The 26,642-nt window shown below is 37.2% G+C and overlaps 1 protein-coding gene across 6 annotated transcripts in view; it reads right to left on the bottom strand.

The window, feature by feature from the left end:
• The window catches only part of GPATCH8 (G-patch domain containing 8), a 99,587-nt gene that overhangs the window by 34,955 nt on the left and 37,990 nt on the right, over positions 1–26,642 (bottom strand). For 3 of the 6 annotated variants that reach the window (XM_047845532.1, XM_047845533.1, XM_047845538.1), the window contains 2 exons: positions 6,337–6,404; positions 4,038–4,124 (listed from right to left, as the gene is read on the bottom strand). In XM_047845532.1, coding sequence (XP_047701488.1) covers positions 4,038–4,124; positions 6,337–6,404 — 155 coding nt within the window. Of the gene's footprint in view, positions 1–4,037; positions 4,125–6,336; positions 6,405–8,502; positions 8,548–20,479; positions 20,484–24,079; positions 24,085–26,642 lie in introns of those variants that run through there. The other 3 variants (XM_047845534.1, XM_047845535.1, XM_047845536.1) reach the window with 2 other exon arrangements.

The following is a 26,642-nucleotide window of genomic DNA, read 5'->3' as shown; positions in this document are numbered from 1 at the left end:
ACTGCGAGATCATGACCTGAGCTGAAGTCGGACGCTTAACCGACTGAGCCACCCAGGCGCCCCCGTTTTAAGTAGGCTTTATGCCCAGTTTGGAGCCCAATGCGTGGCATGAACTTCTGACCCTGAGATCAAGAACTGAGTCAAGATCCAAAAGTAGGACGCTTAACCAACTGAGCCAGCCAGACACCCCAAAACACAAGAAATTTAACATAGAGCTGAGCTCAACAAGACAGAGAAATCCCTAGATGCTTGAAGATTAGGCCTCAGGACCTTGATGGTAAGAGGCTAATTAAGCTCTCCCTGCGAAAAGTTCAGAAATAGGAAGAGTTCTCTGCATGGTGCACCTGGCTGGCTCAGCTGATAGAACATGCAATTTTTTTTTTTTATTCCATGTATGTTGATTCTTTTTATCTATTTATTTTTAGTTTTTAATTATAAGATGCTTCAAACATACAGAAAAGCAGAGAACATATTAGTAATAGCACCAGTGTATGCACTGTCCCATGAACCCAACATAGAGCATGCAACTCTTGATCTTGGGGTTGGGAGTTCAAGCCCCATGTTGAGTGTAAAGATTACTTAAAAAAATAAATAAATATGGGCGCCTGGGTGGCTTAGTTGGTTAAGTGTCCGACTTTGGCTCAGGTCATGATCTCATGTTTCATGAGTTCAAGCCCTGCATCGGGCTCTGTGCTGACAGCTCAGAGCCTAGAGCTTCTTCAGATGCTGTGTCTCCCCTCTCTCTGTGCCCCTCCCTCGTGTGAACTCTCCTTCAAAAAATAAACATTAAGAAAAAAAATAGTAATAAGAATTAAAAAAAGAAAACTGTCTTCATCCTTGAAACAGGAACTAAAAAAATTTCACTATTATCATTACCTGCTGTCTCTTAAATGCATCAAGAAACTCGCCATCTATCAGGATATAAACAAATAAGAGATTGGAATTTCAGACCAGTTCACTGGTGGACCTAAAGGATTTACACTTTCTATTCACAGCACGAACACCTAGGTCAGGTATTAATATTTTGAGACCAATTAAAGACTGTATGATGTTTCCTATATGGTTTTTGTAAACATTCTATCTGGTTAAGGAAGGTTCTTTCTTATCAATTTGGACAAAACTTTTCATCATGCATGAATGAAGAATGTTATATACTGTTTTTTTCTTTTTTTTTACATTTATTGAGATGATCATATAGTTTTTTTCCTTTAATCTCTTAATGTGGTTGACTGTATTTCTAACATTAAATCAATTTTGCATTCCTGGAGTAACTGATACATCCTAAATTGGTTCAGTAATTTCTCGTGTTTTAAGATTTGCATCTGTATTTTAAATCAGAATATCATGTAAGTATCCTTGTCAGGATTTAGCATCAAGGTGGTACTAGACTCTCACTAAATGAGCGGGGAGTTTTTTCTTCATTTTCAATTCTCTGGAAGATTAGAAATTATTGCTTAAGACTGAAGTGACTTCCTATATGAATTTTGACAGAATTCACTAAGTGAAGTTAATTGGGCTTTCTGGAAAGACTTTTTTACTACAGATTCAATTTATATAATAAGTACAGAACTACTGAAGTTTTCTTTCTTTTCTTTTTTTTTTTTAGTATACTTTAGCAAGTTCTATTTCTTAGGAATTTGTCCATTTAAATCTTATTTTTGCATTCAATGGAATAAAGTTATTCATAATATTTTTATCTTTTAGTGCTGTCTACTACATCTGCAATAATGTCTTTTTTCATTATGGATACTGGTTTTCTAAGCTCTTTTCTTTCTTAATATCACAAGTACATCAAACAGCTAACTTTTGGCTTTGTTTTATGCTTCATTTTTGTTTTCTTAATCTTTTATTATTTCTTTGTGTTTACTTTGCTATTCTTTCTCTAACTTCCTGAGAGAAACATTTACTTCATTTCTTGCTTTCTCTAACACAGCATTTAAGGATATATATTTGCTATCAAATATATTACTTGAGGGGGGCACCTGGGTGGCTCAGTTGATTAAGTGACCGACTTCAGCTCAGGTCATGATCTCATGGTTCATGAGTTCAAGCCCCGCATCGGGCTCAGAGCCTGGAATCTGCTTCGGATTCTGTGTGTCTCCCTCTCTCTCTGCCCCTCCCTCTCTCTCAAAATACATACTCCCTCTCTCTCAAAAATAAATAAACATTAAAATAAAATTAAATGGGAACGTAAGCTGTTGCAGCCACTCTGGAAAACAGTATGGAGGTTCCTCAAAAAACTAAAAAGAGAACTACCCTATGACCTACCAATTGCACTACTAGGTATTTATCCAAGGGATACAGGTGTGCTGTTTTGAAGGGACACATGCACCCCAATGTTTATAAGCAGCACTATCAACAACAGCCAAAGTATGGAAAGAGCCCAAATGTCCATCGATGGATGAATGGATAAAGAAGATGTGGTATGTGGATAAAGAAGATACACACACACACACACACACACACACACACACACACACACACACACACACACACAATGGAGTATTACTCGGCAATCAAAAAGAATGAAATCTTGCCATTTGCAACTACGTGGATGCAACTGGAGGGTATTATGCTAAGTGAAATTAGTCACAGAAAGACAAATATATGACTTCACTCATATGAGGACTTTAAAGAGACAAAACAGATGAACATAAGGGATGGGAAGCAAAAATAATATAAAAACAGGGAGGGGGACAAAACACAAGAGACTCATAAATATGGAGAACAAACAAAGGGTTACTGGAAGGGGTACAGGAGGGGGGATGGGCTAAATGGGTAAGGGGCACTAAGGAATCTACTCCTGAAATCATTGTTGCACTATATGCTAACTAATTTGGATATAAACTAAAAAAATAAAATTAAAAAAGAGTGTGTAAATTAGTGAATGAAGCACATATTTATAACAATATGTAAATAAATGCATCAAAAATTAAAAAAAATTAAAATATGTTACTTAAGGCTACTTCTATAAATTGTGAAATACAGTATTTGTATCTTTCAGTTCAAAATATTTTCCAGTTACCACTGTGAATTTTTCTTCCACTGACTGGAAACTAATAATTTTCTCAAAATATAACAAGGTTTGGTTTTGTTTTTTTTAAATCATACCTTTTATTTTAAAACTTGGTTGCTTTGTGGCTTGCTTGATTTCAGTTCTTCAAAATTGTTGATACTTTATTTATGACACAGATTATGGTAGAAAATTTTGATTAAATAAATGTTCCATATATGTTCAAAATTTTTGATTTTCAGTGATTGTGGATTCATAGTTCTATACCAACCATTAGGTGAAATTTGTTAATGTACTATTCAAATCTTTCAAATGTCTTTTGTTGATTTTTTTTTCTCCTACTTTTTAAATCAGTTACTGAAGGAGATACATTAAAATCTCCCACTATTGTGGTAAATATAAAATTTCTCCTTACAGTTCAGTTTTTGTGTTGTATATATTTGTATGGTAGAACAGATTTTTAAAAATAAATCCTTTTTCCCGCTTCCCACTTTAAGGATCATGACCAATAATCTTAACTTGTTTCTTATCTTCAAATTTACCTATTTTTTTGGTAGAGACTGGGCATAGTACATCCTGAAAGGCATGTTCCCTGGCCAGTCTATTTGAAAGCTAACTTACAATATGGTTTAAACTGCAGTTTTCTATAACTAATCCTTTAAAAAGGAAAATACTAAAGTTCTCAATTTATTATTCTTAAAATACCTAATCTGCTGAAAAATAAAAGGCTTAGCAATACTTTCAAGTTCCCAAAGGAATCTTGAATAACAATTTTTACTGCTACTACCACCTACTGTGTACCAGGCACTGTGTTTTCAAATACAAATGCAATCATCCCAACAGAGTATTAGCTCTATAGTTTTTACAAAGGCAACCAATAGGCAAGTAACAGAAACCTGAGGCCTACTACTAATCATCACCAAATGTCAAATAAATGCTGTAATCAAAAGAGATCCTCTTCACCAAAACAAGTACCTCTTTCAGTGTGAGCACCCAACATGCAAGACTGGCTTCATTTAAGTACCTTATACTTCTGTCTCAATTCTTCTGTGTCTTCTTTTTCTACTTCTAGGACACGGCGCCGTTCGGTAGCATCTTCAGCATAATCAAGCTTCACAAAAATAGATATAATTAGTCTTCATTCCTAAACAACCCCCCAATTAACTATTAAAAAGTCATTTGTACTACGGTATTGCATGAAAATTAAAAACTTCATATTATACTCAGCCACCTCTTGCTTTATTGTCACCTCACAAGAAATATGTGTGCAAAATAGCTAATTAATCCTTTTGTGCTGGTGGTTCCCAACAGGCACATTTTTGATAATAACAGACTTTACTTCGACGTTTAATGCCAAAGAATTAGGAATGAATGGAGAAAAGATTTTAGGCAATGAAAAGAAGGTATCACAGATGACAGCTGTACACATGGGCAAAGCTTCTACCACAACAAACATTTTTAGAGTTGAACAACAACGGCTAATGAAATGAGCACCAGGGTCTGGGTTTGAAGTCTGATCTTGCCTTGTGGTACAACCCTGGGCAAAACATTCAGCTTCGTGGAGCGCCCGGGTGGCTCAGTCAGTTAGGCATCCAATGCATGATTTCAGCTTGGGACAGGAGATTGAGCCCTGCGTAGGGCTCAGTGCTGAGCATGGAGCTTGCTTGGGGTTCTCTCCCTCCCTCTCCCTCTGCCTCTCCCTTGCTTGCAAGCGCTTTCTTCTAAAAAAAACAAAAAACAAACAAAACAAAACAAAACCGCAACATCCAACTTCTTTATGCCTCTGTTAAAATAGGGGAATTATCTGTCATCTACCTGCCTCAAAAGCAGCAGTAGGTGAGAATGTAAAAAAAATATATATTTTGGGGGGCATCTGGGTGGTTCAGTCAGGTAAGCATCCAAATCTTGGTTTTAGCTCAGGTCACGACCTCGCAGTTTCATGGGTTCGAATCCCACGTTGGGCTCTGTGCTGCCAGTCCAGAGCCTGCTTGGGGTTTCCTCCCTCCCTCTCTCTCTCTCTCTCTCTGTCCCTTCCCCACCTGCACTGTCTCTCTCTCAAAATAAATCAATTTTTAAAAAATTTTAAAAAATATATATTTTAACTTTTTATTTTAGAGAGAACACATGAGTGCAGGAGAGGGGCAGAGGGAGAGAGAATTTCTATTTATTTTTTAAAGGTTTATTTTTATGTTTGAGAGAAAGAGTGCAAGCGGGAGAGGGGCAGAGAGACAGGGAGACAGAGGATCCAAAGCGGGCTCTGAATTGACAGCAGGGAGCCTGATGTAGGTTCAAACTCACAAACTGTGAGACCATGACCTGAGCTGAAGTCAGACGCTTAACCAACTGAGCCACCCAGGTACCACGAGAAATTTTAAGTTTATTTACTTAGTTTGAGAGAGAAAGCACACATGTGAGTGGGGAGGGGCAGAGAGAGAATCCCAAGCAGGCTCCACACCGTCAGCAAGGAGCCTGATGCGGGGCTTGAACTCACTAACTGTGAGATCATGACCTGAGCTGAAATCAAGAGTCAGATGTTTAACGGACTGAGCCACCCAGGTGCCCTGAGAATTTTAAGCAGGCTCCATGCTCAGTGCTGAGTCCGTGACTCTGGGATCATGATCTGAGCTGAAATCAAGAGTCAGACATTCGACCAACTGAGCCACCCAGGCACCCCAGAATGTACAATATATTTTTAAATGACCAAAGAAAAACACTAAAATTACATTCTAATAAATGTATTCTTTTTTTTTTTAAATATATGAAATACATTGTCAAATTGGTTTCCATACAACACCTAGTACTCATCCCAACAGGTGCCCTCCTCAATACCCACCACCCACCCTCTTCTCCCTCCCACCCCCCATCAGCCCTCAGTTTGCTCTCAGTTTTTAAGAGTCTCTTATTGCTTTGGCTCTTTCCCACTCTAACCTCTTTTTTTTTTTTTTTTTTCCTTCCCCTCCCTCATGGGTTCCTGTTAAGTTTCTCAGGATCCACATAAGAGTGAACACATATGGTATCTGTCTTTCTCTGTATGGCTTATTTCACTTAGGATAACACTCTCCAGTTCCATCCACATTGCTACAAAGGGCCATATTTCATTCTTTCTCATTGCCACGTAGTACTCCGTTGTGTATATAAACCACAATTTCTTTATCCATTCATCAGTTGATGGACATTTAGGCTCTTTCCATAATCTGGCTATTGTTGAGAGTGCTGCTATAAACATTGGAGTACTGTGATAAATGTATTCTTGCATTAGCATCTGAATTTGGAATACCAATAAATACAACATTAAAAAAAATAAACTAACGAGATCAATTTACCTCCATTTCCATGCGACCCATGCCCATGACATCATATTTGACGACAATCGGAATGGGATCTGTTCTCCCTGTAACAGGAACACATAATCAAGGTAAGAGGCAAAGCTAAGCCAACAGTTCACTTCATACATTGGGTTTGGGTGGTTAGAGATCTTGCCTTGGAGTGCAGAGACCAGAAAGCTACAGTGAACCAAACACAAGCCATTCTCACAGCTTACGACCAAACCTACCTCTCCCAGTTTAAGCCCAACTAACCACCTTAGTTGACGTTCCAGTTGGAAATAATTCCAGATTACTATGGCAAAATTAAATAAATAATGCAAAGCACTTCTAAGCAATGGCACCAGGAGGTTTAAAATCAAAAACTTTAGAAATTGCTTTTTAAAAAGACCCCCAAATAACTTTCCATTAAGAATCATTTCACTCTTACTATCTACTGACATCCCCCCACATACACTTTTAAAACCAGTAATAAATACTTCAAATTACATGCTTAAATAAAAGGGCACTGTTTCAAACATGATACAGGAAACCTGCAACTAGGTAACTGCAACTCAGCATGTTTAATATTTTTTTTGTTTTCAAAAGATGTTTTACAATTAACTGGGGCTGTGAAAAATTTTTAAATAAAAAGCAACAGTTAGTTGCCCTTAGGGACAAATTTTACTTTTAAACTGGTGCTCTGAGATCCCATTTTCCAGAGTGGATTTAACACTGGCTATAGCAATCGGTAAGCTGTGAAAAGGACTAGTTGCGAAGAAAATTGACTTTTAACTAATCAATCTATGCTGGAGATTTTTTTAAATGTATATTTAATCCACTCATAACCAGCCAAACAAAGCAAAATGGGGCAGACAAGCACTTTACTACCACAGCTGTTTTACATCACAACTTGCGCTTTTTATTGTGATGTAAGCCCACTGAAAAGAGGACTTACTTACCTTATCCGTTGCACACCTTTAGTGAAAAAACACAATGTTTACTTCCCTCATCATTTCACTCAGGCTGGTGTAAACAATTGTTTTTTTGTTTGTTTGTTTTGTGTTTTTGTTGTTGTTATACACACATATGTATTATACCTTTGGGCTAAAAGATGAGTTTTGTCAGGCTAAATCTGAGGTATTACCAAAACCAATTAAAAATAAATAAATAAATAAATAAATAAATAAATAAATAAATAGCTAAATAAATGCCATATTCATGACTGGAGTCCTGGAGAAAAAAGAAGAAACTATTCTCTAAGTGACTGGCAACCACTCATATCCAGTTGCTCCATACTTGTGTGTAATTTTTGTCTTTAAAACATAATGAAAAACAAATTCAGAAGTTTACTTATCACCAATATCTCATTATTGTTTTCAAACAATAAATAAGGAGATAATTAGGAATAATTAACAGTGAAAGTTGAAGTTAATAAAGACCATTTCATGCCAGAAAAAAAAAGAGAAAAAAGTTCTAAAATACAGACTTCTTTTAGATACTGTTAAAGACTGCCAGTTAATCAAAATGAAAATGCATTACTACCTTATGCCCAATGGTATAATAAATAAGCAGTGACTGCAATCTTTAGCAAAAGGACCAAATTGAAGACAGGTTATAAAAATGACTTCCTAGGTGCAATATCACTTTCATAACGTCTCAATCAGGGATTTACTGGTAAAATACACAAATGGTCCAATGAAAGAATTGAAAAGAAATGTCAAAGAAATTTCCTTTTTTTTGTTTTGTTTTGGTTTTTTCAGTCTGTCAGAATTTGTTTTGCAAGAATCAAGAAAGTTTTGGTACAAATTCATTACCTCTGTAAACCCCTGTTTATAAACTCTGCATTAGTACTTTTGCCTCCTAAGGCAGTCAAAGTTTGTTTTAATTTATTTATAAATTGCAGTAGCAAGTGCTAGTGCCCATTACATTGTGGGGAAATCAAGTTTTTGACAGTATTAGAATTTAATGTTTTAACTGATTTTTTTGGCAGTTCTAACACAAACAGATACATCCCTTCTTAACATTACCCTTTAATGAACAAGGATCAGACAAGTTGCATAAGGAAAGGAAAGGAAAATGAAAAAGACCAAGCAGAAGGATGAAGGCTACAACAGAGAAAGTAAGCCTAACATATTGGTGCACTGATGACAAAAGGAGTAATTCAGTCTGAAAATAAAAAATTACCACTGCTAAGTTTACCATCACCACAACAAGTCCAGGATCATAATGCTGTAAAAAAGAAACACCATCTGTTAGGCAGAAACCATGAGGGCAGGAAACAGGCCTTCTAGCAGGCAGATAAGGAGGGGTAAAATAATTATTGGTTTGTCCCTCCCCCAATTTCAGCTGCAGACAGAGGAAGGACACTTCCAGCCCCAGCAGTTGTTTTCACATTGGTCTGACCAGGGTGTGAGATTTTTGCGCTGTTACTCGGGAATATGTCCAACCTCCTCTTTAATAATGCAGGGAGCGGTGGGGGGAGGGGGGCATGTTACAGCAAGAACTCGCTCTAGCTTCCAATCTCTCACTTAACTATTCATTCTGGTAAATCAGTATTCAGGGCCCAACTTCAGACTTCTTGAAGAAATAACATCAAAGACAGATCAACTAGACAGTGATCAAGTCATTTCCTTCAGTAAAAGAACTCTAAGAGGATCTGTGGGTTGGGAGGGGAATCATCAAGACCTTGTTAAAAAAAATATAATAAATAAGAGGTCTGGAAAATAACCTTGTACACTAAGTGCTTAGAAAACTTATGTGCATTAGAGTTCTGATATGAATGAATAAAACTCTTCAAGTAAATTTCCTCAGAAATTTGCTTCCTTTTAATGAAGTGTTCCCAGGCTTGCCAACATCTTTTTGCATACAACAAAGCCCAGCTTTGAAGGAGACCAGGACTCCAGAAAGTGGCATCAAGATGGCTGTCACATTTACAATTAATCCCCTCAGAGGTAACTCATCACAGAAAACAAACAGTCTGGCTTCAAAAATAATCTGGGGCGCCTGGGTGGCTCAGTCGGTTGGGCGGCCGACTTCGGCTCAGGTCATGATCTCATGGTCCGTGAGTTCGAGCCCCGCGTCGGGCTCTGGGCTGACGGCTCAGAGCCTGGAGCCTGTTTCAGATTCTGTGTCTCCCTCTCTCTCTGACCCTCCCCCATTCATGCTCTGTCTCTCTCTGTCTCAAAAATGAATAAACGCTAAAAAAAAAATAATAATAATTAAAAAAAAATAATCTGAAGGTATTGTTAGAACATTGTTTGGTGACAGCAGGGAACTACACTTAACTGCTGAATCATCCTGCACACCTGAAAGTAATATAACACTGTGTGTTCATTACACTTCAATTAAAAAAAATACAGGGGTGCCTGGCTGGTTCAGTCGGTGGAGCATGCAACTCAATCTTGGGGTCATGAGTTCAAGCCCCACATTGGGCGTAGAGCTTACTTATAAAAAATATCTATACATATATGTGACAACAACAACAACAACAACACCCAAAACAAAAAACAGTCTGTAGATGACTTTATTGCCTGGGCCAAGCAGCAATTTCTTTCCATTATTAAAGAGGGTCCAAACCAAGGAAAAAATCCTCTCCATTCACTCGTGATTAATGACAAATCCCATCATAAAGACACTACTGTGGAACACCTGAAAAACAACTGATAGTGATGACTTTTCTTTCTTTTTTTTTTTTTTTTAATTTTTTTTTTTTTTTCAACGTTTATTTATTTTTGGGACAGAGAGAGACAGAGCATGAACGGGGGAGGGGCAGAGAGAGAGGGAGACACAGAATCGGAAACAGGCTCCAGGCTCTGAGCCATCAGCCCAGAGCCCGACGTGGGGCTCGAACTCCCGGACCGCGAGATCGTGACCTGGCTGAAGTCGGACGCTTAACCGACTGCGCCACCCAGGCGCCCCAGTGATGACTTTTCAAAAGGTAGGTAGCAACCAAATGTTTGCTGATAGGATATTCTCTAGAAAACTCAACTTCTTTTTTAAAATAATTGAACTAGGGGTTCTACTGGCTGGTTGAGTCAGTACAGCATGTGACTCTTGATCTCAGGGTTTGAAGTCCCTGCCCCATGTTGGGTGTAGAGGTTACTTAAAAATAAAATGTTTAAAAAATAAAAATAAAATTTAAAAAACTGAACTAAATCCAGGTTCCCTACTCTTTGTTTCTTTTAAAGGAGAAAATCTCTCTTAAGATTCATTAAATTAACATTTTGTTACTTATTTCACTCCAAAGGAGGCAACTTCAATCAAAACACTAAATATTTTCTATAAAAGAAATTGTCCTCCTCAGCCAAAGATCAATAAATACTCTGTGATCCGGCCAAATGGAGAAGTGGGGCAGCGGGGGGAGGAACCCTACCAGATCTAGAATATGCCAATACTAATGTATTCATATGATGGGGAAAAATTGATATTCATATTTTCTAAATCAAACTTTAAAATGTGCATATAAGCATCTCTTGCTAAAATGTGCACCTGGGTTAAGCATCGGACTCTTGATTTCGGCACAGATCATGATCTCAGGGTCCTGGGATCAAGCCCTGTGTCAGACTCTGTGCTGAGCATAAAGCTTGCTTCAGATTCTCTATCCCCCCCCCTCTCTCTGCCCCTCCCTTACTCATGCTCTAACAAATAAACGTTTAAAAAACGTGAAGCTATTATGACTTATCATAACTAAAGAGAGAGAAGAGAATAAGGCCAAATACAAAAATTCACTGATTAACTATAGCCACCTTGTTTCTGAGAATAATCCCTCATGAATCACTTTTGATTTTAATATAGTTAAAGATACATTAATCTACAAAACTGGCCCAAAGAACTGGACTGAAGAGAAATACTTTTTTGAGAAACACTATTTTTAAAGAGAAAAACTCAAGGAATAGAACAATTGAGAAGAAAATATTAAAGGACAACCATAATTTGGTAATCAGTCACACTTCAGAATCAGAAGACATATAGGATTTCCCTACAGAAACAAATTAGAAATGAAGAAGCTTCCAAAGTGATTAAAACACTGGCTGGATAGTCAACAGACACAAGAACACCTCAATTTCTCTCTGCTGTCTTTCCCCTTACTAAGATTCATTCAACAACAAATATTCATTACAAATATTTGTTGAATTGCTACTACACTGTTGGAAGGCACTGGGCAAATGGCAATGATCAACAGAGTCCTAAACCCCAGTAATTACCTATAATTAAACAAAATTATCTTACCAACTTAAACTTCTGGCATGGGGGCGGGGAACAGAACATTTATATATATATCTGAAAAAGTTTAAATGTATATATCTGAAAAAGCTTAAAAATATCTTAAGATGTCTACAATTGTTTTTAAAGACTGACCCTAATAAAGCAGAAATAAGTAAAAGCCATCAAAAGTCACAATATTCACTTCCAAAAGGCCATTAAACTGATTAAGACCAAGAACCTAACCTGACATCTTTCTTACTTTAAGCAACTCAAACACATGTATGAAATATTTTCTGATTTGCGAAACTATTCAAAATAGAGTACTCTAGGAGTGCCTGAGTGGCTCAGTCAGTTAAGTGTATGACTCTTGGTTTCAACCCAGGTCATGATCTCCTAGTTCTCAGGCTCTACGCTGACAGCTGACACTGAGGAGCCTGCTTGGGATTCTCTCTTTCTGCCCCTCCCATGCTTTCTTTCTCTCTCTCTCTCTCTCAAAATAAATAAACTTAAAAAAAAAAAAAAAAGGACTCTATATACTAAGCTATGTTAATGTATTTAAATATAATTTCATTATTAAAACAGTGATACATACAGCTTTCAGAAACAGAGAAAAAATGGTATATCTATTTCCAAGCCAAAGTTTCATTTTTGCAAATTTCTTCTGAAAAGAATAGTCTTTGGTATCATAAAAAGAATGATTACTTTCAGCATCATTTAAACTCTAATATGATATATGCCATCTCCCTGCAAACATTAACTGGAAACATCAAGCATATTATTCCTATAGACTTTAACGTTAAAAAAAAGGAAAAAAGATTTCCTACTCAACAGAATTCAAATTCTCCAATACTACCAAACTAACTATATTCTTGCCATAGCCTGTTTAGTGATCTATACAACAACCAGATTATTTTGATTTTCAAATACAGATGTTTTCTAAGAGCACAGAAATTTAACTGTGACCTAAAAGAATTCCCATCCTTCCATCTTACCAAAGTATCAGGGCTAGCTTTACAAGATAAAGTAGTTAAATTTTAATCACATAGCCTGTGATTAATAATTTAGTATTAATAATTAAAATATATTATAAATATATATTAATATAAAAATTACTATTACTATTAAATGTTACTAAACAAGGACATAGGGCGCCTGGGTGTCTCGGCTGAATGACCGACTTCAGCTCAGGTCATGATCTCACAATTCGTAAGTTCAAGCTCCGCATTGGGCTCTGTGCTGACAGCTCAGAGCCTGGAGCCTACTTTGGATTCTGTGTTTCCCTCTCTCTCTGCCCCTCCCCTGCTTGCTCTCTACCTCTCAAAAATAAATTGTAAAAAATTTATTATTTTTTAATAATTAAAAAAAATGTAAATGAGGACAAAGACAGGGCAAAAGGCTTTAGTGGGGTGCTTGGGTGGCTCAGTGGGTTAAGCATCCAACTTCAGCTCAGGTCATGATCTCAGAATTTGTGAGTCTGAGCCCTGCATAGGGCTCTGTGCTGACAGCTCAGAGCCTAGAGCCTGGAGCCTGCTTCGGATTCTGTGTCTCCCTCTTTCTCTGCCCTTCCTCTGCTAGTGCTTGATCTCTCAAAAATAAATAAAAAATTAAGAAATTAAAAAAAAAAAGGGTTCAGTAAACATTTTATGGAATCAGAATGTTAAACCTGAAAAGGACATGTCATCCACAGATGACATGAGATACACAAGCCCTTAGAAAAGATTAATAAATGGAACTGTGAGATGCTTTCAATTAAAAAAAAAGTCACCTAAAGAAAATCAAACTTTTACTCCAGGTAAGATTGCTTCGGTTAATTTTTTTTAAAAGTTTACTTATTTTGAGAGAGAGAGAGAGAGAGAGAGAGAGAGAGAGAGAGGGAGAGAGAGAGAGGGAGAGAGAGGGAGAGAGAGGGAGAGAGAGGGAGAGGGAGAGAGAGAGGGAGAGAGAGGGAGAGGGAGGGGGAGGGAGAGAGAGCATGCACACGCACCTGTGAGTGTGAGTGGGGAAGGGGCAGAGAGAGGGTGGAGAAAAGAGAATCCCAAACAGGCTCTACACTGGCAGCACAGAGCTGGACTCAGGGCTCAAACTCACGAACTGTGAGATCATGCCCTGAGCCAAAGTCAAAAGTTGGACACTCAACAGACTGAGCCACCCAGGCACCCGTTTGGGCTAAAAATCTCTTGACTCACTGAAGGTTGTTTCATGGTAACCACTATGATCAATTCAAATTTTTTAAATGGGAAAATCAATTTAATAAATACAATTTCAGGTTAAAATAACCCAAAATATGGGGCTCAGGGGGAAGAGGGAGAAAGAATATTAGGTCCTTAGTTTAAAAAAAAAAAAAAAAAAAAAAAAAGGTTAAGGGTGCCTGATTGGCTCAGTTGGTTGAGTGCCCAACTTCGGCTCAGGTCATGATCTCACAGCTTGTGAGTTTTTGAGCCCCGGGATAGGCTCTGTGCTGACAGCTCAGAGCCTGGAGCCTGTTTCAGATTCTGTGTCTCCGTCTCTCTCTCTGCTCCTCCCCTGCTCGTGCTCACTCTCTCTCATTCTCACTCTCAAAAATAAACAAACATTAAAAAAAAATTAGGTAACACTTCTGTGCCCTGAGTTTTACTTCTGTTTGTATCCCGAATAACTGACACAGGATCTGGGATAGAGCAGTGTTCAATTAAAAAGCATTTGCTGACTCAAAAGAATGAACATGTTCATAGTGGGTCTAGGACTTGTTCAGGTCTATATATTTAGTCATCATGGTGCTTTCTGCTTAATGCACAAAATACTGATAATTTACTGTCTTGTAATCATGTAATTATTTTATCAAATAGAACACATGGCCATATTATACAGGTTTCCATATCTCAAAAGATATGTAAGCTATTATAAAGAAATATTTGAATTTTGCGTTACTGTTCATGAGAGGCTTGTTCAATTTGTTTTATCTACTGTTGCTCGTTAGCAGTCAGGGAGAAACCGGCATTACATGTTTAAGGAGTTAGACTTAATATTCTCTAAGGCTCACTTCAAGTTTATTTATTTAAGTACTTAATCTCTACACCCAATGTGGGGCTCAAACTCATGACCCCAAGATCAAGAGTCACATGCTCTTCTGATGGAGCCCACCAGGCACCACGGCTGACTTCAATTCTTAAGCTATAAGGAGTGGAAAATATCTGAGTAGAAAATATTTCGGGAGAGTTATGTGGATAGTAGCGAGTCCTATGGCACTCTAATAATCCAACAATCCAACACCCTATTGGAGTTATATTCTCTTACTATTGGTTATTTTTCCATAACTACACTGAGAATTTTTTACTATTCCAGGATCACTCAATAACCCAAAAAAGACTTTCCACCTTCATTTAAACTTCTCCTCCTTTACTTTCCACATTACCTTCTCCCCAGTTCGTCTTTAATTTTTTTCTTTCTATATTTTTCTAGGTAGTCCCAAAAAAAGCTGGGCTACAAAATCTCAGTTCTCCAATAAGAGATCATTTCTAAGCATTTGTGTCACCTTTGACAACCAGAGCCTGAGTCTCCACAGCCTCCCCTAAGGTCTCAGGATCGGTATGCAGATCAAGATATAACAAACAGAAGAAGCTTTGGAAACCATAAATCACCATGTAGGATGTTGTTGGACTCTAAACCATTTACCTCCTTAAGGCTTCAGAAAATTAAAATCATTTGTTTTCCTTTCACTTCCAAAATAAAATGAATGATGCTCTAAAATAGAAGCTGTGACAAAAATGTAATGTTTTACATACAAATTGGTGATAATGAAACAATCCTATTTACAGATGGGACAAAGTGATTATCCAGGACCAATAACCCAAGTATTACCCAAAAATCTTTCCCACATATAATTCTGTTAACAAAATGAGACTGAGTTTGAAAAGCAATGTTACACAAATATTAAATCCAAGCCGAAAGTATAAATTTAAAGAAGCATAATTTTAGCAAGAACTTCGCCCAATTAAACATATAGTTCAAATCATCTAATAAATTATTCAGCTTATGAAAAATTGAATAAACACTGTCAAAATGTTTTACTATTTATTGGCATGTGGAGGAAGACAATAGTGGCTATGTATGTGTACTGAATAGCAAGATATTAATCCATGGTATGTCCCATTTATAATAGATGAACTCTGCATGGAATATAAGAATTCAGAATGTCAAGTAGATTGAAATTACTCAAAAATCTCCCTTATTTCCTTTGGACTCTCTGCTAAGAGTCCAGAGATGTTAGGGCATCCCTAGAAAAAAAATTTTTTTTTACAGTCCTAAACTCTATGAATCCATATAGCATTGAAAGCAATTTTGTTTCCTCTTAGTTCCTATCTATCAAATACTGGTTCACTAGTGAATGTTTATAATTTCAAGTATTTCTACCTGGTTGGACTAGTCTATTTACAAAAACAGCATCATCACTGTATGCTCTATATTGCTCATTTAAAAAGTTTCTTGGACACTCCACTTTCTTGCCTAAATAAGTAACCCAATTTCTACATAAACCAGTTTCATTTTAATCATTCAAATTAACCTAGTCAAAGAAGTTCATAAGTAATGCAGTAGGAAACAATATAAAATCAGGCTAAGAATAAGACTATAAAGAAAAAATAGGGGCACCTGGGTGGTTCAGTCAGTTGAATGTCCAGCTTCTGCTCAGGTCAAGATCTCACAGTTCAGGAGTTCAAGCCCCGTATCAGGCCCACTGCTGGCAGCGAGGAAACTGCTTTGGATCCTGTCTCCCCCTTTCTCTGCCCCTCCCCCACTCATGTACACTCTCTCAAAAGAAAAAAAGACTACAAAGAAAAATAAACAGTATTATATGAATTCAGACCCCAAATCCCTAATACACTTTTTAAGGTTTTTTGTTTTTTTTTTTTTTTTTTTGAGAAAGAGAACACACATGAGTGGGGAAGAGGTAGAGGTAGAGAGAGAGAGAGAGAGAGAGAGAAAGAGAGAGAGAGAGAGGGAGGGAGGGAATCCCAAGCAGGTTCTGTGCTGTTAGCACAGAGCCTGATGTGGGGCTCCACCTCACAACCATGAGATCATGACCTGAGCCAAAATCAAGAGTTGGATGATTAACTGAATAAGCCACCCAGGCACCCCATCAAATCTGGCATATTCTAAGGATTCAATAAATTTATGCAGAATTAAAAAAGAAAACAGAGAACATGTAAATGCACAATTATTATCATTCAAAAGTTTATAGTCTAACGAGGGCTAAAAGACACAAAAACACTATTTATATAAGAATATTAAAAGTGCTATAGGAGAGAAATATGAATAATACGGCAGAAAATTAGAGTAATAAGACAGAAGTTATAAAAACCAATAAACAACCATCCCTTAAAGTGCCCTAAGAAAAAAATACCACATTCACAGCTACCTGTGAATTTTTTTGGCCAGAATAACCACTACATGTTTCAATTCTGTAATACTTGCATTTCTCACCACCATTGTATCTCTCCAGAACACAGAAGTGAGCCACCACATAGACTTTAAGTACATTATAGTATACTGATTAAAAGCATACTTTTGGCACCATTATTCTACCACTTATTTACTACCAGGTCTTGGGTAAAGCATGGCTCAGAATGTGAATTTTCTCATCTGAAACACAGGAACAATATCTACCTCAAAGAGCATTTAAATTAGAGAATCCATATGCAAGCACTCATTGAACACTTAATAAAATGCTAGTAGCTATTATAAAGGAGTATCACTAAACCCAGTGAACAAGGGCCTGCTAGTCAGATGCATGCATGAACTAACTGTACACTGTGCTTTTTGGTTGATGTTTTATCATCCTTCATACCTACATCTTCTTCACTGCTATCGCTCTAAGTCCTCATCATCTTATGCCGTGACAACTTTCTAAATGGTCTTCCATTCATCTTCAGACATATCATGAACATTCTAGTAGTTAAATTCCACCACAAATATCCTGGCTGGTATACTGGGAAGAAAATTAGATCATAAATCAGAGAATTGGGGCCGGGTTTCAGCACTATTACAAAGACATTTTAGAACCCTAAGCCTAAATTCCTCCATCTGTAAAATGAATTTTAGATAAAATTATCTTTAATATCTCTTTTTGCTATGAAAGTCTCTCCTCTGATCAAAAACTGCCTTTGGTTTACAAAATAAAGTTCTAGATTGGTATAGTATTAAAGCCTCGCATTCAGTGTGGGTAGTTAAGAGCATGGTTTTAGAGTGTGAAAAACCGAGGTTTGAATTCTGATACTGTTGTTCACGGTTGCTTATTCTTGGGTAACTTACTAAGCTTCTCTAAGCCTCAGTTTCTCCTCCTGCACACTGAAAATAACAATAATTATTTCACGGACTTGTAAGAATTAATTATTTAAGTGCTTGGCACATGGTAAACACTCAATAAGTATTTGATTTGTGCCTATTCAAACCACTTTCCTATCACTGCCTTCTACTTATGGTTTCCAAACTGCTTCTGGAGACCCAGGACTCTGCTTCAACCAAAACAACTGTGTCATCCACCCCCCCCACCTTTTATCCTTTCAAAGTTTATTTATATAGGGGTGGGGTGGGGGGAAGGGGCAGAGACAGAGGGGAAAGAGAGAATCCCAAGCAGACTCCACACTGTCAGTGAAGAGCCTGATGTGGGGCTTGAACTCACAAACCGTGAGATCAGGACCTGAGCTGAAGTCTGACCCTTAACTGACTGAGCCACCCAGGTGACCCCTGCCTTTATATATTAAGGTTCAACATCAAAAAAATACGTGGAGAGGTTCTTTTTTAAAAGAAAAAAAAAAAAAGTAAAAAATCCACTGCTCTATGGGCATTCTCTACTCCAACCAGTCATGCCTACTCTTGGCCAACTGTAATCACCTTGTGTACACAAGTATTTCCTATCTTTAGTAATATCCATTCCTCATTCCTCAAGACTTCACAGTGAAGTCTTCCCTAGTCATTCCTTCTTCTGAGGACTTACAGCATTTACTCTTTAAGATTTCCCGCATTTAACTCCGAAAATAAACAGCCAACTCTAGGAGTAAGGGTAGTGTCTTTATAACATTATATATATTCATTACATGGTTTCTTGAACAAAGTATTCAATAATGTGCAAATAATTCCATGTAATTCTTCACTAGTTCCTCTTTTAATCTTCCTTTAAAAAAAAAAAAGTAATCTTCCTTGGGGTGCTGGATGGCTCAGTTGGTTAAGCTTCAGGTTTGGCTCAGGTCATGATCTTGCAGTACCCAAGTTCAAGCCCTGTGTCGGGCTCTGTGCTGACAGCTCAGAGTCTGGAGCCTGCTTTGGATTTTGTGTGTCTCCCTCTCTCTGCCCCTCTCCCACTCATGCTCTCTCTCTCAAAAATGAATTTTTTTTTTTTACATTAAAAAAAAAGTAAAGTAATCTTCCTTGATAATGTCCAATCTGCTTCTGTAACTGGTTCACTCTATCTTTTCATAGTTTAAAAAAAAAAAGGGACGCGAATGATAAAATAGACTTCTGTAACTTATCTGTTCCAAATATTCATTTCAAAAACTTGCCACTTTTCTCCTGTTATTTTGCCACAAACTTAACATATATTTAATGTCTTATGATGTACCTTTCAAATGTGACAATCTCTATACTGAGACAAATAGTCTATACAGCAACTGAGCTCATGATCTCCTCTTCTCTCCCTAATCCCTCTTCCTTTTTAGTCTAGCCTTAAAACCCAGACCTCTTATTGCAGACTGCCAATTCTAATTTTATTTACTGAATGGGCTTCCTCTTTTGTTTATATTAATGAAATTTCATTCAGAAGGTCATAGGTTCTATAGAATCTGTATCTTACTAAATGTGATACATGAACTACTAAAAATTATGCTTGCTTTTGGCAACTGTGTAAAGATTGAGAAGATCATTTAATTAGCTGGAAAAAGAGGTAATTCAGCTACAGGCTCCTTCAGCTAGACCCACTTCAAGTATGACAATCCATACCTTTGTGATTTGGGGGAGCTACATGTATGTCCTCCCCCAACTACTCTTATTTTCAGTTATCAGCTTTTTCTGAGAAAGGCAAAGGTATACATAAAAAACCACTGATTTCAAAGTTGTGCTTATACTTGAATGGCAGAAACTCTAGCTGTATGCCCTTTCTAAAACTGTTTCTTCATTTATGAAATGAGTACACTAATACCTATATCATTAAGTGCAACATACAAAACATTTAGATTCTATATCAGTGTTTTGCATATAATGTGTACTCAATGTAATTTCCTTTTCCTAAAGGAAAATAAATTTCAAAAGTAAACTAACGTAGAAAGATAGCAACTTAGATTTTACAAAGACCCTATCCATAAAATTTACCTATATCATTAGAATATTAAAGGAAAATTTATGGAGGTGCCTGGCTGGCTCAGTCAGAAGAGCACATGACTCTTGATCTCAGGGTCATGAGTTTGAGCCCCACGTTGGGGGTTCAGTTTACTTAAAATATAAAATAAAGGAAAGCTCGTTTTTCTCAATCAAAGAATGATTTTTCTTAGGAAGTTAGTGAAGTTTTAAAAGGTCAACATTCTGGGGCACCTCGGTGGCTCCGTCAGTTAAGCATCTGACTCCTGGTTTTGGCTCAGGTCATGATCTCACTGTTAATGGGATCAAGCCTCACGTCAAGCTCCTTGCAAATTGTGCAGAGCCTGTTCGGAATTCTCTCTCTCTGCCTCCACAATAAATAAATAAACACTAAAAAAAATAAATAAATAAAGATCAACATTCTAATTTAACAATAAAGTCTAAATTATAACACTACATATTTCTGTTGTATTCAACCCAAGTCTAGTTTTCCTTCAGTAATAAAAGTAGTAATAACACTGTTATTACTAGGTAATATAGGCCCTACCCAACTATATTCATCATTTATTTGCTAACCGAAACTGCAAGCCAAAGGGGATGGCTGGCACATATATATAAAACCAAAGAAACACACCCTGCTCTACTCTGCTTTAATTCCGCCTACTCTTTTTCAAAATAATTTTCTGTATTTTTAAATAGCAATGTAAGTATACTGTATCAAATTTTAAAAGAATATAGTAAAAAGCCAAGCATCTGGGTGGCTCAGTCAGCTAAGCATCTGACTTCAGCTCAGATCGTGATCTCACGGTTCGTGAGTTTGAGCCCCGTGTCAGGCTCTGTGCTGACAACTCAGAGCCTGGAGCCTGCTTCTGCTCTGGATTCTGCGTCTCCCTCTTTCTCTGCCCCTCTCCCACTTGCGCGCGCTCTCTCTCTCTCTCTCTCTCTCAAAAATAAACATTGAAAAAAAAAGAGAGAATACAGTGAAAAGTAATTCAGTTTCCCTTCAGAATCTACCTTTACAAGGATTTTTTTCTGCATGGTCAAGCAAATACGAACAAATATATAGGCAAATACAAACAAATATATAGTCATATCCCAGAGTGTGCCCATTTAAAGTTTCACAGTGGAATACCTTAGTTCATGGCTCTTGACACAATATTTTTCAATCAAAGGTTTTTGCACAGTAATATGTTTATATTTCATTCTCAAAAATCTAATTCAATATTTTTAAGAAAAAGATACATGAGAAATCTAGAAATACATTCCATATACACTAGAACTTTGGAGAAGCTTCTTACATATCAACAAAAGGGACAGACATGTTCCTACACAGAAAGCAACTGTTTGTTAACAACCATATTAATTATTTTGTAATAAAAAAGAAATGTGTAAGTATTTTATATCCCAACAACTTTCTTTTAATTCACAGATAGGCAGCTGTGTTTTTGAAAATTGGTTAGGGGTTGACGTGTAACTCATTTTAAATAATGTAAATAGGTGCTCAAGTAAAGCTTTCAAACAGATCACCTGATCTGGGAAACAAAATACTGATTTTAAGCAGGAGGCGTGTATCTATCGGTCTATATATGCACACACATATACACACACATATGTATATATGTATAAGTATGTATATAACACTATCTATATATATCTATGTATATAACACCAATGATAGTTTTAACATATAGCACACACTGTTCTGTACCTTTTCTACTTTTCTACCATGGAAATTGTTCTACACATACTGAATACATACTAATGTACTTCAATCATTTTTTTTTTTTTTTTTTTTTTTTTTTCAACATTTATTTATTTTTGGGACAGAGAGAGACAGAGCATGAACGGGGGAGGGGCAGAGAGAGAAGGAGACACAGAATCGGAAACAGGCTCCAGGCTCCGAGCCATCAGCCCAGAGCCCGACGCGGGGCTCGAACTCACGGACCGCGAGATCGTGACCTGGCTGAAGTCGGACGCTTAACCGACTGCGCCACCCAGGCGCCCCTGTACTTCAATCATTTTAAAGCTGCATGGTTTCCCTTTATACAATTTCAGTGGTCTATTTCTTCAAATCCAAAATGGTCATTAACCATAAAACACATTTTATGTGCCACAAAAAAATTTAAAAGCTTCCAATTATAACTATAATGCCATTAAGAAGATGCATCTGATTTTATCTTTATTAAAATATGCAAAAAATGTCTTGGAATCAATAAAATATGGCCAACTGTTTCCAGTCTTAAATTATCGTGAAATAATATAATAATCTCAATCATACATTATTTTGTGCATTTCAAAGAGTAGCGAAGAACAGAAAATTAGAATTGCTGGCCCCAAGGAACCATGCATTTTAATCTTAAAGTAATTCAAATTGTTCTCTGCAGTGGTTTACCAATTTATATTGTCATTGGCTATGATGCAAATACCTGTTTTCCCAAAATACGACCAGGCTAATTTTTTTTAACCTTTCCAAAGCAAAAGTGAAAAACTGTATTTGTGGTTACAAATGCATATTTCTAAAAATACATAGATGAATAATTAGATAAAGAATATTTCTATTATAAGAAGGACTGAAAATATTTTCATACACTTAAAGGTCATTTGCATTATTTTTCTATAAACAGTGTTCATATCATGTCCCCTTTTCTCTTTAGGTAGTAAGTTCTTTTAGGTAATAAACACATGAAGGAAATTTTTCCTTTGTCTATAAGGAGATATTGCAAATATTTCCCCCAGTTTGTTACTTGTTTTTTCTTTTTTATTTGCAATGAAATAGTAAAATGTATCCTTTTTAAAGACTTCTGGGCTTGCAGTTAAATCTAGAAAAGATGTTCTCATTCCAACATTATTTCTTTTTTTAATTTTTTAAGTTTATTTATTTATTTTGAGAGGGGCAGAGACAGCATGAGTGGAGGAAGGGCAGCTAGAGAGGGAGAGAGGGAATCCCAAGCAGGCTCTTTGCTGCCAGCACAGAGCTCAACGTGGGGCTCGAACCCACAAAGCCATGAGATCATGACCTGAGCCGAAACCAAAAGTTGAACACTTAACCAACTGAGCCACCCAGGCACCCTACTATTATTATTATTTTTAAGTAGGCTTCATGCCCAGCACAGAGCCCAACACATAGCTTGAACTCATGACCCTGAGATCAAGACGTGAGCTGAGATCAAGAATCAGACGTTTAACCGAGTGAGCCACCCAGGCGCCCCATCAACATTATTTTTAAAATAATAATTATCTCATTGCTCACCATAGTGATCTTAAGATTTTTTTAACATTTAAATATTTTATTCATCTGGAATATATGTTGGGGTAAGAAATGACAGTGTGGATCCAACCTCTTGTTTCTGAGTTGCTATCCAGTTTTCCCAATGCCACAGTTTAGTGATTGGGACTGTTAGGTATTGTAAATTAGGCTCAGAAGTGGCAAAAACTAAAGACCTCAGAATCATTGAAAAATACATGAAAATTAGGGGTTTAGGGACCCTAAAATGCACACAGCATTAAAAACACAGATCCAGGAGTCAGTTATCTAGCACAGAGTGAGCACATGTAAGAACCATATTGTAAATTCTGGGAAATAGCAACAAGACAGGGCTTCTGAATTTATGGTTTTTATGACCATAAATTTAGGTTTATTAAGACCTAAAGGTGGGTGCCTGGTTGACTCAGTCGATGGAGCTTGTGACTCTTGATCTCAGGGTTGTGAGTTTGAGCCCCACGTTGGGTAGACACATTACTTAAAAATAAAGTCTGCTGGACGGGTTAAGTGTCTGACTCGGCTCAGGTCATGATCTCACAGTTCATGGGTTCAAGCTCTGCAGCGGGCTCTGTGCTGGCAGTTCAGAGTCTGCTTGAGATTCTCTCTGTCTCCTTCTCTCTTTGCCCCTCCCCCACTGTGCTCTCTCCCCCCAAAATAAATAAACTTAAAAAAATCATCTTTACAAAAATTAACAGGGGCGCGCGCCTGGGAGGCTCAGTTGGTTAAGTGTCCAACTTCAGCTCTGGTCTGTGAGTTCGAGCCCCACGCCAGGCTCTGTACTGACAGCTCAGAGCCCAGAGCCTGCTTCAGATTCTGTGTCTGCCTCTCTCTCTCTGCCTCTCCCCCACTGACGCTCTGTCTCTCAAAAATGAATAAACGTTAAAAAGTAAAAATAATAATAAACTTTAAAAGAAAGGACAAAGACCTAAAGATGGATTATCTCCAATTTAGTTAAAATATCTAAATATACACAAGAGATATTAATAGCAATAAGCATTTATACAGCATTTTATAGTTTTTATAAAGTGACTTCACTTAATTTACTTCATCCCCATTAACTGTGAGAAAATGAGCAGAGATTTTAATTCCCATTTATTGGACCAAAAAAAATTCAGTGATGGTAACTTGTCCCTTTACTTAAAGTTAGTGGCAGAGCCAAACTCTTATCTGTATCTTATATTTTTTTTAATTTTTTTTTTAACGTTTATTTATTTTTTGAGAGAAAGAGACAGAGCATGAACAGGGGAGGGGCAGAGAGAGAAGGAGACACAGAATCAAAAGCAGGCTCCAGGTTCTGAGCCATCAGCCCAGAGCCCGACGCGGGGCCCGAACCCACGGACCACGAGATCGTGACCTGAGCTGAAGTCGGACGCTTAACCGACTGAGCCTCCCAGGCGCCCCTGTATCTTATATTTCTAAATGCTGCTCACACCTCCTGCACATCCTACACCAAGTACTTTTACAAAAAACTAGACAAAAATCCCTACCTTCAAGGAACTTGGAGTGATTTGTCAATTATATATTCAGATTGATCACATACTTAATTCTAAGTATGGAAAGAATACATAAAAGTATAAAACGTAGACCCTGGCTTCAAGAAATCTTCAAAGGTCTACAGCAGTTTAAAAAAGCAAGACTTGGGATACCTGGATAGCTCAGTCAGTTAAGCGCCCAACTTTTGATTTTGGCTCAGGTCATGATCTCACGGTTAGGGAGTTCAAGCCCCACCTTGGGCTCCATGCTGACAGTGTGGAGCCTGCAAGTCTTGGGGAACAGGACAATGTCTTACCTACTTTGTCCATGGTTTGCTATGCTTATTTACAGCCTGAATAGCTCAGTAAATATTTGTTGGATGTCTGTTATTGATTGAATCTTCTAGACAGGGTGAGATATGAAAGAGTATCAGACCCCATCCATTTTTCCAACAGGCTGAACTTTTGTTTATGATTTAAAAAAAAAAAAAAAAAAGCAGCCAAACCATCAAAAAGCACCTAGACAATGTAACAAAGTTTAGGTACTCCACTTCTAGGCTACACCTACTGACTAAACATTTCACGGCAAAATAAAGATTTTGAACTACATTTCATTTCAAAGCTGCCACAGGGAACCTGGGTGGCTCAGTTGGTTAAACACCCAACTCTTGATCTCGGCTGGGATCGTGATCTCACAGTTCACGGGATCAAGCCCGCGTCAGGGTCCACACTGACAGAGCAGAGCCTGCTTGGGATTCTCTCTTCCTCTTTCTCTGCCCCTCGGCCACTTGTGCTTACTCTCTCTCTCAAAATAAAATAAAACCTAAAAAAAAAAAAGAAAAGCTGCTAGAAGGTTATAAAACAATTTCAAGAACCAAATCTAATCCAACTTCCACAAAATACAACTATCATTCACTGTTGCTTTATTCCAATTTAAATACATCCTCTGCCTCTATAATAAGCAATGCTCCATAATATCTCTCATCAACAGGTCTTTGTATTGTTCCCTTCAGACACCTTATCAACATATCTTTTCCACTACAAGTCTTTTTTTTGTTTTTAACAATTTTTTTAATGTTTTCTTAAATTTATTTTTGGGAGAGAGAGGGGCAGAGAGAAAAAGAGAGGTAGACACAGAATCCAAAGGAGGCTCCATGCTCTGAGCCGTCCACGCAGAGCCTCACGTGGCGCTCGAATCCACAAACCACGAGACCATGACCTGACCCGAAGTCGGACGCTCAACTGACTGAGCCACCCAGGCAACCCTAAGTCTTTTTTTTTTTTTTCTAAACCACTAGCAATCATTTATCTGCCATACACAATAAAAGTCCTTTTTAAAGTTCTTTTCTAACTTTTGAAATATTTTAATACTAAGGGAGAATAAATGGTAATAATAAATAAAATTCAAGTACAAAAATAAACCCAATTTACAAAGTACAATTTTCTATCCTGCCGCAGATAATCTCATTCTACAGTCAGCATACCCTATTCCCCAATCTATATAGTAACAAGATAGTTGCACTGTAGCCTCCGAGGACTGACATTCTTTGTAAAAACCTTGGATGGGTTGAAATCATTTATAAACATTAAAAAAATCTAAAGAGATGAGGCTTAAATTTTAGTGGATGGTTGCATGTTAAAGATGTTAGAGCCCTAAAAGCAAATAAAAAGGAGAACTGAAAGGATTTACAAAGCTATGAGCCCAGAAATTACATGCAGTGACTAGTCTATAAAATACTAAAAAGGCATTTTCATTTTCATCAGATCATGAGGACTTTCTTCAGTGGTTATCTATAGCAAAGGTTTTGTACAATGAAAACAATCTGTCATGAATGACCTCAACATGCCATAAATGTAGCTACATTCTAGGTCAGATCATGTGGGTATTACAGAAAGAACTATGCAAGAGAAACATGCACACTGATGAATCTAACACTAAAAAAATAAAGAGCCATTGACAAGACAATTAAACTTGGCCTTTAACGTTGGCAACAGAATAAGGTTCCATTCTTTTCAAGAGTAAAGATACTGTACCAGCCATTCAAAACAGATGGGCCTTACAC

The sequence above is a fragment of the Prionailurus viverrinus genome, unplaced genomic scaffold (genome assembly GCF_022837055.1).
Source record: "Prionailurus viverrinus isolate Anna unplaced genomic scaffold, UM_Priviv_1.0 scaffold_35, whole genome shotgun sequence".
Taxonomy (NCBI): domain Eukaryota; kingdom Metazoa; phylum Chordata; class Mammalia; order Carnivora; family Felidae; genus Prionailurus; species Prionailurus viverrinus.
Note: the sequence above shows the minus strand (reverse complement) of the source record. Positions and strands in the feature narration are given on the sequence as shown.